At 41.2% G+C, this 13753-nt stretch overlaps 1 protein-coding gene across 5 annotated transcripts in view; it reads left to right on the forward strand.

Moving 5' to 3' along the window:
* The window catches only part of KLHL3 (kelch like family member 3), a 121016-nt gene that overhangs the window by 79765 nt on the left and 27498 nt on the right, over nucleotides 1-13753 (forward strand). For all 5 annotated transcript variants that reach the window (XM_045999936.1, XM_045999938.1, XM_045999937.1 and 2 more), the window contains 2 exons: nucleotides 2471-2587; nucleotides 6717-6866. In XM_045999936.1, the coding sequence (XP_045855892.1) occupies nucleotides 2471-2587; nucleotides 6717-6866 (267 nt within the window). The remainder of the gene's footprint in view (nucleotides 1-2470; nucleotides 2588-6716; nucleotides 6867-13753) is intronic.

A 13753-nucleotide genomic window follows, 5' to 3' on the forward strand; every position in this document is an offset into this window, starting at 1 on the left:
AAAACCATTATCATACCAAAGAAGTTTAATGCTAATACAAATGATATTAGCTAACACATAGTCAGCATTCAAAATTCCTAACAGTCTCAAAACAGCCCTTTATGGCTGTTTCTTTTAAATCCATGATCCAGTGAAGGATCATACATTGCATTTAGTTCCCATGTCTCTAAATCCCCTTAATCTAGAACTATCTCTTTGCTCTTTTTTTTTTTTTTTTTTTTTGGTCTCTTATAATATTAATGGTTTGAAGAATTCAGGCCAACAATCTTGCAGAATTGCAGAATGTTCCAAAGATGAAGTTGTCTGATTATTTCCTTAGTATAAGATTCAGATAAAACATTTTAGAAAGAAACTACTTTAGGGGATGCTGTGTCCTTTCCCATTAAGTCAAGATCGGGAAGATTAGTTTGTCCTGTTATTTGTGGTGCTAAGTTAGGTCACTTGCTCAAGGTGGTATCTGTCAGATTTCCACAGGACAGGGTGGCTGTCCCTGCCCCTGCAACCATGTAGTTAGTAAGTTATCTTCGACGTGATAATAGTTAGTAAGTTATCTTCGACGTGATACTTTGAAAACTATCCTGTTCCCCAGCCAATTTTCATGCAGTGATTTGAGCATCCCCTGATGAATTTTTCTGAATGAGTTATTATATTGATGGTCGCAAAATAATATTTTTTGCTGTCATTCCTTCTACCTTTATTGGCTGGTATTTGTCTGTGAAGAACAGCCCTTTGCACATTTTTAAATGTATCCTCTGGATTCATGGGTTCTTTTTTGGTCATTATGTTATGATCCATTACTGTGTTTTTCTTTCATTCTGAGAATGTTTCATTTTATTTATTTATTTAAGTAGTTTCCATGTTCAGCTTGGGGCTGGAACTCACAATCCTGCGATCAAGAGTCACATGCTCTAGCAACTGAGCCAGCCAGACGCCCCTCTGAGAATGTTTTACACTGAGTTATGAGTTGGGCACCGTGAAACATACAGATACTATGTGTACAGACTAATCAGTTTCACAAATGCATATGTACATGTAACTTCCACCTTGGCAAGATCTAGAACATATCCATTCCCCCAAAAAGTTTCCTTTGTCACCTCCCCATTCTCCCAACCCACTTCATCAAGAAGCACTAACCTGATTTTGTCATTATTCTCTTTGATGTTTTGTCCCAGATATTGGCAACGAAAGCCCCACTTGTTGTCTCTGTGTCCTTTTGACGTGTCCATCTTAATCTTTGGGTACTTTCTTGGTTTCTGGCACAAGAAGTTGTTTTGTTTTATTCTTTCCACCAGCTGAAAATATCCGGTAGTATGCACGGTAGTTAAATGATTTCTCCACTGGTCAGCATTAGGTTGTTTCCCTTTCTATTTTGTTACAAAAATGCTGCAGCATACATCCTGGCATGCACATTCTTTTGTGAGCACCACCTTTGTGAGTATTTTTGTAGGCGAGATCCGAGAAGTGGTATTTCTAGGTCAAAGAATGTGCACATTGACATATTTGATTGATATTGCCAAATTCTTCCCTCTTCTCTTAAAAAGCTGTGTTAATTAAGTTTCCAGAAATAGTGCCGGCTTCCCTGCAGCCTTATCAACATTGAATTTTATCCGTCTGTGTGTATATGGTGGCAGACAGTGGGCTTCTTCTTAAGCATGGTGGAGATCCAAACCCAAGAGCCTACTTTTTGGTTCCAAGCCCGATTTTCATTTGTGGAGAAATGAAATCTCTCCTCAAAGGAGAGGTTAAGCCAAGGTGAAGTTTTTGACAGAGAAATTCTCTGTCATTTGCTGACACACTCACCATTTCATAGCCAGCTTTTGGGCAGATGATATTCTTACTGTCTTGATTCTGCATTAGCCACATCTGGGACACGAATGAGGCGAGGGATGTGGGGGGCGAGGGGCGTGGTAGGCTTGCTCCCAAGGCTTCTGGTCTTCTGCATAGTCTTTATAAAATTTGGTTCAGAGTCCCTGCTTTGTATTTATTTATTTTTTTAAAAATATTTTATTTATTTGACAGAGAGAAATCACAACTAGGCAGAGAGGCAGGCAGAGAGAGAGGAGGAAGCAGGCTCCCCACAGAGCAGAGAGTCTGATGTGGGGCTCGATCCCAGGACCCTGGGATCATGATCTGAGCCCAAGGCAGAGGCTTTAACCCACTGAGCCACCCAGGCGCCCCCCTGCTTTGTATTTCTATCTTTAAATAACCTGATACTTACTTTGCTGCGAACCTTGGTGATTCTGTGTTTGGGGGTGCAGGTTTATTATAACCTGTGTGTGTGTGATGCCACTCTGACATCAGGTAGAAGACAAATTCTTTCCATCTTTTGTTTATTGTAAACATTGAACCTTAGGTTATCCACCTTTGTGAATGATTTGGACATTGGACTTCCCCTCCACCCCCCGGAATGAGGAAATTGTTTGGAAGGTCTTCTCTCTGTTATAGTTACCTGTGTTGGTTTTCTTTGTAGGTGTTTGAAGCTGTGATTTCATGGATCAATTACGAGAAAGAAACCCGTTTAGAGCACATGGCAAAACTGATGGAACATGTCCGTCTTCCCCTCTTACCGAGGGATTACCTGGTCCAGGTGAGTGCTGTGTGGAGAACCAAGGGCTTTCCTGCTTCCCCAGGCTTCTCGGAATAGCAGTGGGCAGCTCTGGTTGTATGGGGCAGTTGAGGAGTTTTATGGGTCTTTTGTACAGGTTGAGAGCACCAACCCACTGGCCTAAGGGGAATCGTGGTAGTCTAAGGGTCTTTTTTTTTTTTTTTTTGATTTTTATTATTGAAGTATAGTTGACATGCAACATTCTATTAGATGGTAGAGTGAGGTTTAAGAGTGTAGGTTTGAGAATAAGACACTTAGGGTTTAGTTCCTGCTCCACTACTTGTTAGCTTTGAATTTTTATTTAACTCTTCAAGCCTTAGTTTCTTCTTCGATAGAAGGGATATTATACGAGAACCCTGCAGGACTGTTGTGAGGACCAGAGGAGTTGTAAATATGCAAGTCAGGTGTTTAGCATGGAGCTGGACATAAGAAATGTTCTCTGGAACTCAGCCACTTTTACTGTAGGGGACCTAAGCAAGAAGGGTCATTTCCATGTTGCTGTGTTCTCTTTACCTTCACAGTAGGCATCTTGGAGCCCAGTTCGGGACTGCAAAAACCAGCTCCTCACAGGTGCCTGGGATACATATTGCTTCTACTTCCTCTGAGGAGGAAAGAAAAATGAAGAATTATGGGGGGTCCCCTGCAGTGTCACATATTTAATCCTTGTAATAACCCTGTGAGGCAAAATTAAATAACCCTCTTTTTATAGGTCTGGGCCTTGAGGTTTATGGAGGCTGGGAATTATTTGGCAGAAGAAGGCAGAGTCAGGATTCAAAGCCACATCTGTTGACCCAGAAGCCCCTGCCTTTCACCAGGAAGACTGTCACCTTTAATACTCTCTGTTCTTTTGATCTATTGGCTTTAGATAATCTTGTAAGTGGGCAGAGGGTGAAACTTAAATATATGAACAAAACAAAACAGAACACCAAGGCAGTAGGCCAACCCTCATCTGTTTCCAGGAAGTTTCTGGAAGGAATGGAAGGTGTGAAGCAAGGATAAGAGAGATCTAATTTAGCAACCCAGTGGTCTAGCTCTTTCACTTCCCAGGCATCTAACGCTCCACCTTTCTCAATCTCAGCCTTCTCATCTGGTAAAATAGCACCTGCCCTTATAGGATTGTTTGGGGATAGATAGATAATTCACATAAAGATTGCAACACTGTGAGTGAATGCTAGCTGATATGTCTACCAATGTGATGACCACAGATGCTATTGGGAGTAGCGGGAGAATATGGTATCCTCACAGATGCTTGTAAAATCATCATCTTGGGACGCTGTTGACCTAATGGGTCAACATTATTAATTATTAATTATTTATGTTGGTCTAATGGGTCAGTGAGTTGTCCTCTGACTCTCTGAACTTCTGTCCTATTCCAGGTGCTGAGGCACACACTAGCCCCCAGTCCTTCTCTGGGCCCTGTGTTTTACACTTTGGATGGTACCACTGCCCCCTGGTGGCAGCATCTCCTTCCTTTAGGAAAGGTTCCCTAAGCAGAGGGACTGAACTGGCCTGAGTTCCCAGGGTCAGAATCAAACCTCCTGTCTTGTGAGAATCTGACCAAAGGCAGATGTAGACGTCTGGCCTCCAGCACAGCATCACTTCCACAGGAAGGGTTATTTGTGGACCTGAGTTCCAGGGAAAACTGAAGAGACATTAGAAACCCTTGGTCATGACCTCCATCTATCCACCACTGAAACTTAAAGATACTAGAAAATAGTTCTTAGGTTATGAGGGCAAAGTAGGGTTTAGATCTGGAGAAGAAGGGGGCCAGAAGCAATGGGCATGAGCACTGTTGTGTGGGACCCTCCCCCCACCCCCACCTTTCCAAAGTACTCTTTTTAGAACACCTCTGGAAAAGGATGTTTCATTAACACTCATTTGACCTCAAAACTTCAGGCTAGTATAACCTGCTGTGGGTGATCAATCTTGGTGGGGGAGGACACAAGGAGAGCCCTGGGCAGACCTGCACCAACACTGATTTCTGGGGAAGGTGTTTTTGTTTGTTTGTTTGTTTTTATCCACTAACACTAATTAGGCTTTACTAAATATTTTGAAATATATAGATATGTAGAAGTGTGTAACATGTTACATCTAAAAACTTTTTAAAGTTGTGGTATGTATATATATATTTCATCATTTTGACCATTTTAAAGTGTAAATTCAATGTACTAATTGTATTTGTCATGCTGTATAACCATTACTCTATCCATTCTTAAAACTCTCTTATCACCCCAGATTGAAACTCTGTATGGCGAAGCATTAACTTTTGGAAGATCTTTTCATTCAAGCCGAATGCATTCTTTGGGAGAAGTAGCTGTTTACGCATTTCTTTTTTTTTTTTAAGATTTTATTTATTTGTTTAAGATTTTATTTATTTATTTGACAGAGAGAGATCACAAGTAGGCAGAGAAACAGGCAGAGAGAGAGAGGGGGAAGCAGGCTCCCCGCTGAGCAGAGAGCCCAATGTGAGGCTCAATCCCAGGACCCTGAGATCATGACCTGAGCTGAAGGTAGAGGCTTAACCCACTGAGCCACCCAGGCACCCCACTGTTTAAGCATTTTGCTTTCTATCCAAGCTTTGGAAGGTATCTTCTCTTGGAGGCGTGTGGGTGGCTCAGTCAGTTGAGTTTCCGACTCTTGGTTTCTGCTCAGGTCATGATCTCAGGGTTGTGGGACTGAGCCCTGTGTTAGGCTCCACACTGAGTGGGGGGTCTGCTTGTCCCTCTCCCACCCCCTCTGCTCTTCCACTTGTTCATGCTCTCTCTTTCTCTCATAAATAAAATCTTAAAAAGAAAAGAGATACTCTCTCACCCTTTTAAATTTGTTTTAACTGACCCTAAAAGCTTATAATTTGCCTCAATCTGGGTCAGTCCCTCAGTGGGGGTAGGGCGAGTGGGGAAAACTTCCCCCAAAATGGAGTGTTCCTGAGGATCACTTCTGGCGAAAGAGGTGCCCAGTGCTGACAGAGGCTCTATCATGCCAGTCCTTCTTTTCCTGCCAGCTCCAGTGCTGCCCGGCAGGTGATGGCCTGGCCATATTTCCATTCCTAGTTACCAGTGAGGCTAGTCACGCCTTGTGCACGACTAGCTTGAGGGCTGAGGTGATTGAGGTGGGGAGGCCCCTCTCCTTCTCTGACTGGACTTGAGTACCTCAGAGTCAGAACCCTTGTCTTGTTTATCTTTTTTTTCCCAGAGTGTAGCACTGGGCTGTCCAACCAGGAGACATTCCATCTTTGTTAGCTCTTGAATGAAACTGATGTCTCCTGTTAGCTCCTAAATACTCCAGCAAAGAAACTGTGAGGTGAACTCCAAAGACCACGCTACCCCTTACAGATACACCACATGACAACCTGACCTAGGCCAAAGGACAGAGGTTTGAGGGTCAGAGCACCAGCATTGGTTCACCCTTGGTCTTGGTCATGAGATACTTTGGCTTATACTAAGCATCTGCTTAGGCCAACAGCTTTGTGGTATGTGAAGAAGCCATAGTTCCAGTGTAGTTAGGGTCCAAGATGCAGTCAGTAGATAGGACTTCTGTGCAGGACATTCTTTCTACTCTGATATCACCACTCTGTTATAGAGCACCTTGTTGGCCAGTTTTGTCCCTGAGGCTTCAGTGTAAGAAAGTGGATATGAACTGTTCTTCTTGACTCTCACCTTGTTTGACTCCATGCCTCCAAAGGTTGGCTGAGGGATCCTGCCCTCTTCCTCTTTCCCTCCCTCTCCTCTCAGATGTCTGACTGTTTGCCCTAAACATTGTAAAGCACTTAAACCAGGAGGAATGTGGGATGAAGGCTTCAGGACAGCTAATTGTATTTGTTCTCCACAATTCCATTTAAGCCTACAAACTAACATACCAGACAGACCTAGCCGGTGAGGTTATATCCCTGTCTGTTTGATGCCAGAACTTAACCACTTACTCCACTGTGCTCTTGAAATACGAGGTAGGTAGGCACTCAGTTGTAGGTCTGTGATCTTCCTCCTGGGGTCTGAGATGAGGTGGTAGGGGGATAAAAGAGCGTGGGAATACAACTCAGCCCAGGGGAGAGGGGTCAGATTGGGGAATGAGGCTGGGCTCTGCTCCTGGCTTACCTGTGGGTTGTTACCTCCAGACGGTTGAAGAAGAAGCTTTGATAAAGAATAACAACACCTGTAAGGACTTCCTCATCGAGGCCATGAAATACCATCTGCTCCCTCAGGATCAGAGGCTCTTGATTAAGAACCCAAGGACCAAGCCCAGGACTCCAGTCAGCCTTCCCAAGGTAAGCCCCAGCCCACCCAGTGCCAGCTGCCGGGACTGTGTTCTGGGCAAGTGGCCTTCTGCTCCTGCCTCCAAGTCTTTCCTCACCCATGGCTGCCCTGCTTCTTGGTTGCATTTATGACTTAAGAGATGGAGTCTGCTGGTTCCTTTTGAGTCTGCTGGTACCTCTCTTTTCCATGGTCTTCCTTTCCTAAGAATTTCCAGGTAACCTCCAGAGTCACCAGGGAGTTTTGAGAATAACTTAGAGCTCTTTCCTCTCACCTCTTTCTTTGGTCAAGGTTCTGTTTCTTTTGGAAGCAGAGGAGTGGCTGGGTGGCTCCTGATGATGGTCTTACCAGTCCTTTCTGGGCCATTATTTGCATCAGAGTAGTTCTAGTCTGGTTTTTTTCTTTCACTGCTGAGCCCTGAACACTCAGGGCTGACAGATGTGTACTGGCTGCTTCCGTTCCTTGCAAGGCCCTTCCCCTCTCTGGTTCTCCTGTCCTTCATCTGCAGCACGAAAGCCCCTGCCCTAGCTGGTTTCTAAGGCCTTCCCAGTTTGGCATTCCAGTAGGCTGTCTAGGAGCCTAACGTCCTGACCTCTCAGGACAGGTCCCAGCCCCCAGGAGGAAAAGGGAGCAGATTGGAGTGAGTTGTGCCGACTCATTGACTGCACAGCAGGCAGCCCCAGGGAAATGTTTAGACCTTTGCTTTGTCCTCCTCCTCCTCTTCTTCCTCCTCTTTGTGGCTGGCTGCCACTCTCCTTGCAGGCTGCTTCCAGAAAGGTTTTCAAAGTGCTAGAGGAGCATGTTGTCCAAGATCAGATGTTTGGATTCTCTGAGATCTGTCATTCCTCTCTCCACTCTGCTCTGTGACCCTGGGTCATGGAGAATTTAGTGAGTGCGATGTGAACGAAGGTTATATATATATATATACCGGTAAGAAGGCAGGCTGCCGACCTTTCCTGAGGGCTGTTTCTGTGTCAGGCAGTAAGGTGAGGGTCTCACACGTGTATCTTTTGTAATCCTCCCAACAGCCCTGCCTGGGGGAGGCAGGGATCCTAGCTCTACACAGAGGAAACTGGAGGTCAGAGAGATGATGAAGTGGCTTGCCCCAAGTCCACACAGCCACTGTAGTAGAACCCAGGTTTGAACTGGGTCTTTTCCCCCCTCCACACCTGTTCTGTGAACCCATACCATCCTGCACCTGGCTTCATCTTTGTAAACCTGAGCCTACATACATACCTACCTGTCTGCTTCCTGCTGCCTCGTGTGGGTCAGAAGGGGCAGCCGCAGGGCAAGGGCCTGGGTCCTGCTGGCCATTTGCCTTATTGCATGTTGACACTTCGGTTTTATTTTACTGAAGTATTGCATTGAAACTACTCCATATTTTCCAAATGAAAATAACTTCAATTATAGAAATATATGCTCATTGTAAACTATTAAAAAGGTACTGCATTTCTGAGGTACAGTAAAAATCACCTGTAACTTGTCCACCCAGGGGCAATCGCTGCTGTTCCCTTAGTGAGTTTTCTTCCAGACGTATCTCTGTGCGCCTGTTCATAAATGGATAGAAATGTACCCTTTTAGGTAAATGGAATCTTGCTCCATAAATTGAAATCATTGTTTATCTCCTGCTCAACAGACTGCTTTCATTGTTACCAGTATGAGTGAAATCATATAATAGGTACATGATATTTAATTATATTTATGTGTCCTAATTTATTTAACTGCCCTCTGTGGATGGGCCTTCTAAAAATTTCCATTTTTTTAATCTTATAAACATTTCTATGTTAAATATCCTTTAAAAGATGGCATCTTGTTTTAGTTTACATTTCTTTCATTGTGAGTGAGACTGATCTAGGCTTCCTATGATTATGGCCCCTGTATTTCTCTTTGGGGGAATTTTCATGATGTCCTTTGCCTGTTTTTCTATTGGACTATATATTTTTTATGAATGGACTTTAAGGGCTCTTTTTATCTTGAAGAGGTTAGGCCTTTGGTATGTATTCCCAATATTTTCTTCTTAGTTTGTATTTTGCCTCTAAACTTGCTTAAAACATTTTTTTTGAATTCCCAAAAACAATTTTAAGTAGTCAAATTGGTCTTTTTCTTTAGAGCTTAGGTTTTACAGTCTGCTTAGAAATGTTTTCTCTGCTCTGAGATTAAAAAAAAAAAAAAAGACTCCCATGTTTTCTACAAGTACTTTAATGATTTCTGTTTTACATTGAAATCTTTGATGCACTTAGAATTTATTTTAGTGTAAGGAGTGAGGGTAAGAATCCAGCTTTATTTGTATGACAAATGATGAGCCATTTGCCCCAAAGTTATTTTATTGACTAATCTCCCTCCCCTGCCCCCATTAGTCTGAATACCACCTTTATTAGGACCTAAATTTCCACAAGCTTGAATATTGGCATCTTGAGAATACTGATTCTGAGGTTCAGTGTTATTCTTTGTGGAGGAGGCTTCTTCTGTGCCAGGTTCTCAGCTGGCATTGTTGCCTGTCTTTGTGACTTTTTTCTTTGGAAAAGGAGGTTCTTCTCTTCTGTCAGATTACTGACATCTTTCTCTGGGGAGTGGGTTCTGAAGCGAAGGAAATGGTGCAGAGCTGGCCCGGTTTCTCTGTGTGGAGACCATACTTAGTGACCTTTCCTTTTCTAGATTCCACATCTAGCTTTTACCACACATAATTATAAGAAGACTATTTTAAAAATCAAAGCCAAGTTTGTGCCTGAGTCCCCACTCAGCCTACTGAGACCACCCCTCCCTTTCCAGGTCATGAATCTGTGGTCGCAAAACACCCATCCCTCTTTCAGGAGGCCACAGTTTGTCCCTCTGTCATCTCTACTCCTTAGGAACCACTCTTTTCAGAATGAAAATGTTTAGGTTCTAGAACACATAGACTTCTGCAGGCAAACAGAACCAAGACTTCTTGTGAATGAATCTGTTGAAGGGATTTAAAAAAAAGACATCACTGCTCTTTGCCTCATTGTCCCCCCGACTTTAGTCCTTGAATGGTTTAGGGTTATGTTGTCCAACCTCTTTCTCAAACTCTACTCTGTCATCATTGTTGGGGCACTTAAATTATGAGGGGATCCCCACTGTGGGTTTGAGGAGTGGGGTATGCTGAGGGAAACTATCACTTTGAGTATTATCAGGTGGTACATTATCTCATTAAATCATTATAATATTAGGACATTACTCTTCATATCCCTACTTTACTAAATTTACTCAGATAGGTTAAGTGACTTGCCCAGTTACATAGCTAGTAAGTGCAGAGCTGGGGTTTAAGCCAAGATCTGTTCCACTCCAAAGTCTGTGCTTTTTCTCTTATACCAGATTGCCTCCCAGGGACAGGTTTTCAGGTTTTGGTGGCAGATGAAAAAGATCCTTTTCTTTTATTTTTTTTTAATATCAAAATCTCCTTTAACTGAACCCTGTAACATCCCATTCATCTCATGAAGAGATGCATTTCCAATAAATTTACTACCTTTTATTTTCAAAGTAAGACTTTGTATTTTTAGAGCAGTTTTAGGTTCATACCAAAATTGAGGGCCAGGTTGAGAGATTTCCCATATACCTTCTGCCCCTACACATGCACAGTTTTCCCCATTATAAATATCCCAGATTATTTTCTTGTAACTTCAGTTTTATTAAGGTTTAATTTGTACACAATAAAATTCACTCTTTTTAGGGATACAATATGATGAATTTTGGCATATGTATATCACTATTTAATTACCATCCTAATCAAAATACAGAATATTTTAAGTACTGCACAAAAAATTCCCTTGTGCTGCTCTATAGTCAAGCCCCTTCTTCTACCCCTAAGCCTTGGCAACTACTGATCTGATTTGTGTCCTTACAGCTTTGTCTTTGCTAGGTTGTTATATAAAGGAAATCATGCCATATGTAGCCTTTTGAGCTTGCCTTCTTTCTTTTAGCATAATGCTTTTGAGATTCATCTGTGTTGTTGCATGTGTAAAGAGTTTATTCCCTTCCATTGCTAAGTAATATTCCATTGTATGGGTGTACCATAATTTGTTAATCCATTTCACCTGTTGATGGACATTTGGGTGTCCATTTTTGGCTATTAAAAATAAAGCTGTTTGAACATTCACTTACAGATCCCTCTGTGGACTTATGTTTTAATTTCTCTTGGGTAAATACCTAGAAATAGGATTGCTGGGTTGTATGGTAAGTATATGTTTAACTTTATAAGAAGTTTTATAAACTGTTTTTTGAGACAACTCTACCTTTATGTATTCCCATTAGCAATGTATAAAAGTTCTAGTTACTCCACAGCCTTACCACTACTTGTATTACCTATTTAAAAAATATTTTGCCACTGTAGTAGGGATGTGGTGGTATCTCAGTGTGGTTTTAATTTACATTTCTCTAATAACTAATGATGTTGAACATCTTTTCATGTGCTTATTTGCCGTCTCTGTACCTTCTCTGGTGAAGCCTGTTCAAATTTTCTTCCCTTTTAAAAAAAATTGGGTTATTTTATTCTTACTAATTTCTAAGAGTCCTTTGTATATTGTGGATGTAAGTCTGTTAGCAAAATTGTATTTTGGAAATATTTTTTCCCAACCTGTATCTTGTCTTTTTATTTTCTTAAAAGTATCTTTGGGAGAGCAGAAGTTTTAAATTTTGTCAATTTTTTTTCTGTTATGATTGATGTATTTTGTGTTCTATCTAAAGAAAATCTTGGCATAATCTAAGATCAACAAGGTTTTTCTACTATACTTTTTAAAGTTTTAGGTTTTACATTTGGGTCTATGATCCATTTTGAGATTTCTTTGTAATATGGTGTGTGATGTAAGGGTCAGGGTTTTGTATTTGATGTACAATTTTTCCCACAGCATTTACTAGAAAGATTCTACTTTCTCCATTGAGTGGATTTGATACCTTTGTTGTAAATAATTGACTGCATATGTGTTGGTCTTTATCTGGATACTCTTCTGTTCCTTTTATCTATTTGCCTGTCTTTATACCAATACCATGTTGTTTTGATTACCAGCTTTATAGTAAGTCTTGAAATCAGGTAGTATGAGTCCCCCAGTTTTTTTGTTCAGAGTTGTTTTTCATATTCTAGGTACTTTGCATATTCATTTATCTTTTAGAATCAACTTGCCTATTTCTGTAAAAAAGGCTTGGATAGGGATTGTGTTAAATTTTTAGGATCAATTGGGGGGTGGAATTCACATATTAACAATACAGTAGTCCCCTCTTGTCCTGGGAGGATATATTCTAAGACACCTGGTGGATGGCTGAAACCATGGATAGTACTGAACCCTATACATATTATTTTCTTCCTATACATGGATACTTCAGATAAACTTTATTAATTGAGCACAGTAAGAGATTAGTAGCAATAATTAGGGATAAAATAGAGCAATCATAACAATATACTGTAATAAAAGTGACATATATACGTGGTTTCTTTCTCTCAAAATACCTTATTGTACTGACTCACCCTTTTTTTTGTGATGATGAGAGATGTTAAAATACCTATGAGGTGAGATGAAGTGAGGTAATGACGTAGGCTGCTATTGACCTTCTGACCATGTGTCTGAAGGAGGATCATCTTCTGGATCAAGGTTGTTCATGGGTAACTGAAACGGTACAAAGCAAAGCCGTGGGTAAGTTGGGGGGATCTGCTGTACTAATCTTCTGATTTGCAATCACAGTGTATATCTCTACTGATTTTTGTCTTCTTTAATTTCTCTTAGCAACATTTTTAGTTCTCAGTACATGGATCTTGCAGGTCTTTGGTTAGATTTATTCCTGAGTATTTCACAGTTTTTGAGGCGCTTATAGATTTTTTCTTTCAAAGTCTAGTTTCTAATAGTTTATTGCTACTATGTAGAAATACAGGTGATGCGAAAGACATTTAATGGAGGGGAGGTCAGGTTGGTGATGGCTTCATTGTTTTCTGAAAAGCAGGGGCAGTAGTTCCAGAAGGTGACCACATGCCCTGGGCTGACACTTCAGGGAGGTATTCAGGGTTCTCTTCTAGGGTGTTACCTCCTTCATTAAACTATATGTTCCATGATGGCAGGTGTTACTCATCTCTGTCCTTGGTACATAGCCTGGCACAGGGTGGGCATTAGTTAAAGTTTTCATAAATGAAAGAGATATCTTTCATAAATGAAAGATATATATATCCTTCATGCATGACAACTTTTTTAAAAAAATATTTTATTTGGAAGTAAACTCTACACCCTGTGTGGGGCTCAGACTTACAACCCTGAGATTAAAAGTTGCATGCCCTACCAGCTGATCTAGCCAGGAGCCCTGAAAGGGATATTTTAAAATTTTTATTTATTTTTTCTTTGTATTTTAAGATTTTATTTATTTGAGAGAGAGAGAAAGAGAGAGAGAGAAAGAGAATGATTGGGGGAGCGGCAGAGGGAGAGGGAAAGAATCTCAAGCAGACTCCACGCTGAGAAGAGAGCCCAACTCAGGGCTTGATCCCCTGACCCTGAGATCATGACCTGAGACCAAACCAAGAGTTAAATGTTTAACCAACTGAGCCACCAGGTGCCCCAAGAGATGTAATTCTAAAGAAGAAATAACCTCATAGAAATTTATTACCGACCTTTTCCATCACCCCTAGTTGTTTTCTAATCCTGTCAGTATTCATACTTGTTTTTGCATGGATGTAGTGAGGATTTATCCCCTACTTCATATTCTCCTTTGATCACTAATGTAGATTGACCCTAGGACATTTGGCTCAGCCCACAGGTCCACTATCAATTGAATCTGGTTGTTGTGCCTGGGGAGTTAGGTGGTGAAGAATTTAGATGAAAAAGAAAAATAACACCCTCAGTAAAGTAATAAACCATCATGCATGCATTAACTTATTAATTTATTAATTCACTCATTCACCATACTTCCA

This window comes from Meles meles, chromosome 3 (assembly GCF_922984935.1).
Source record: "Meles meles chromosome 3, mMelMel3.1 paternal haplotype, whole genome shotgun sequence".
Taxonomy (NCBI): domain Eukaryota; kingdom Metazoa; phylum Chordata; class Mammalia; order Carnivora; family Mustelidae; genus Meles; species Meles meles.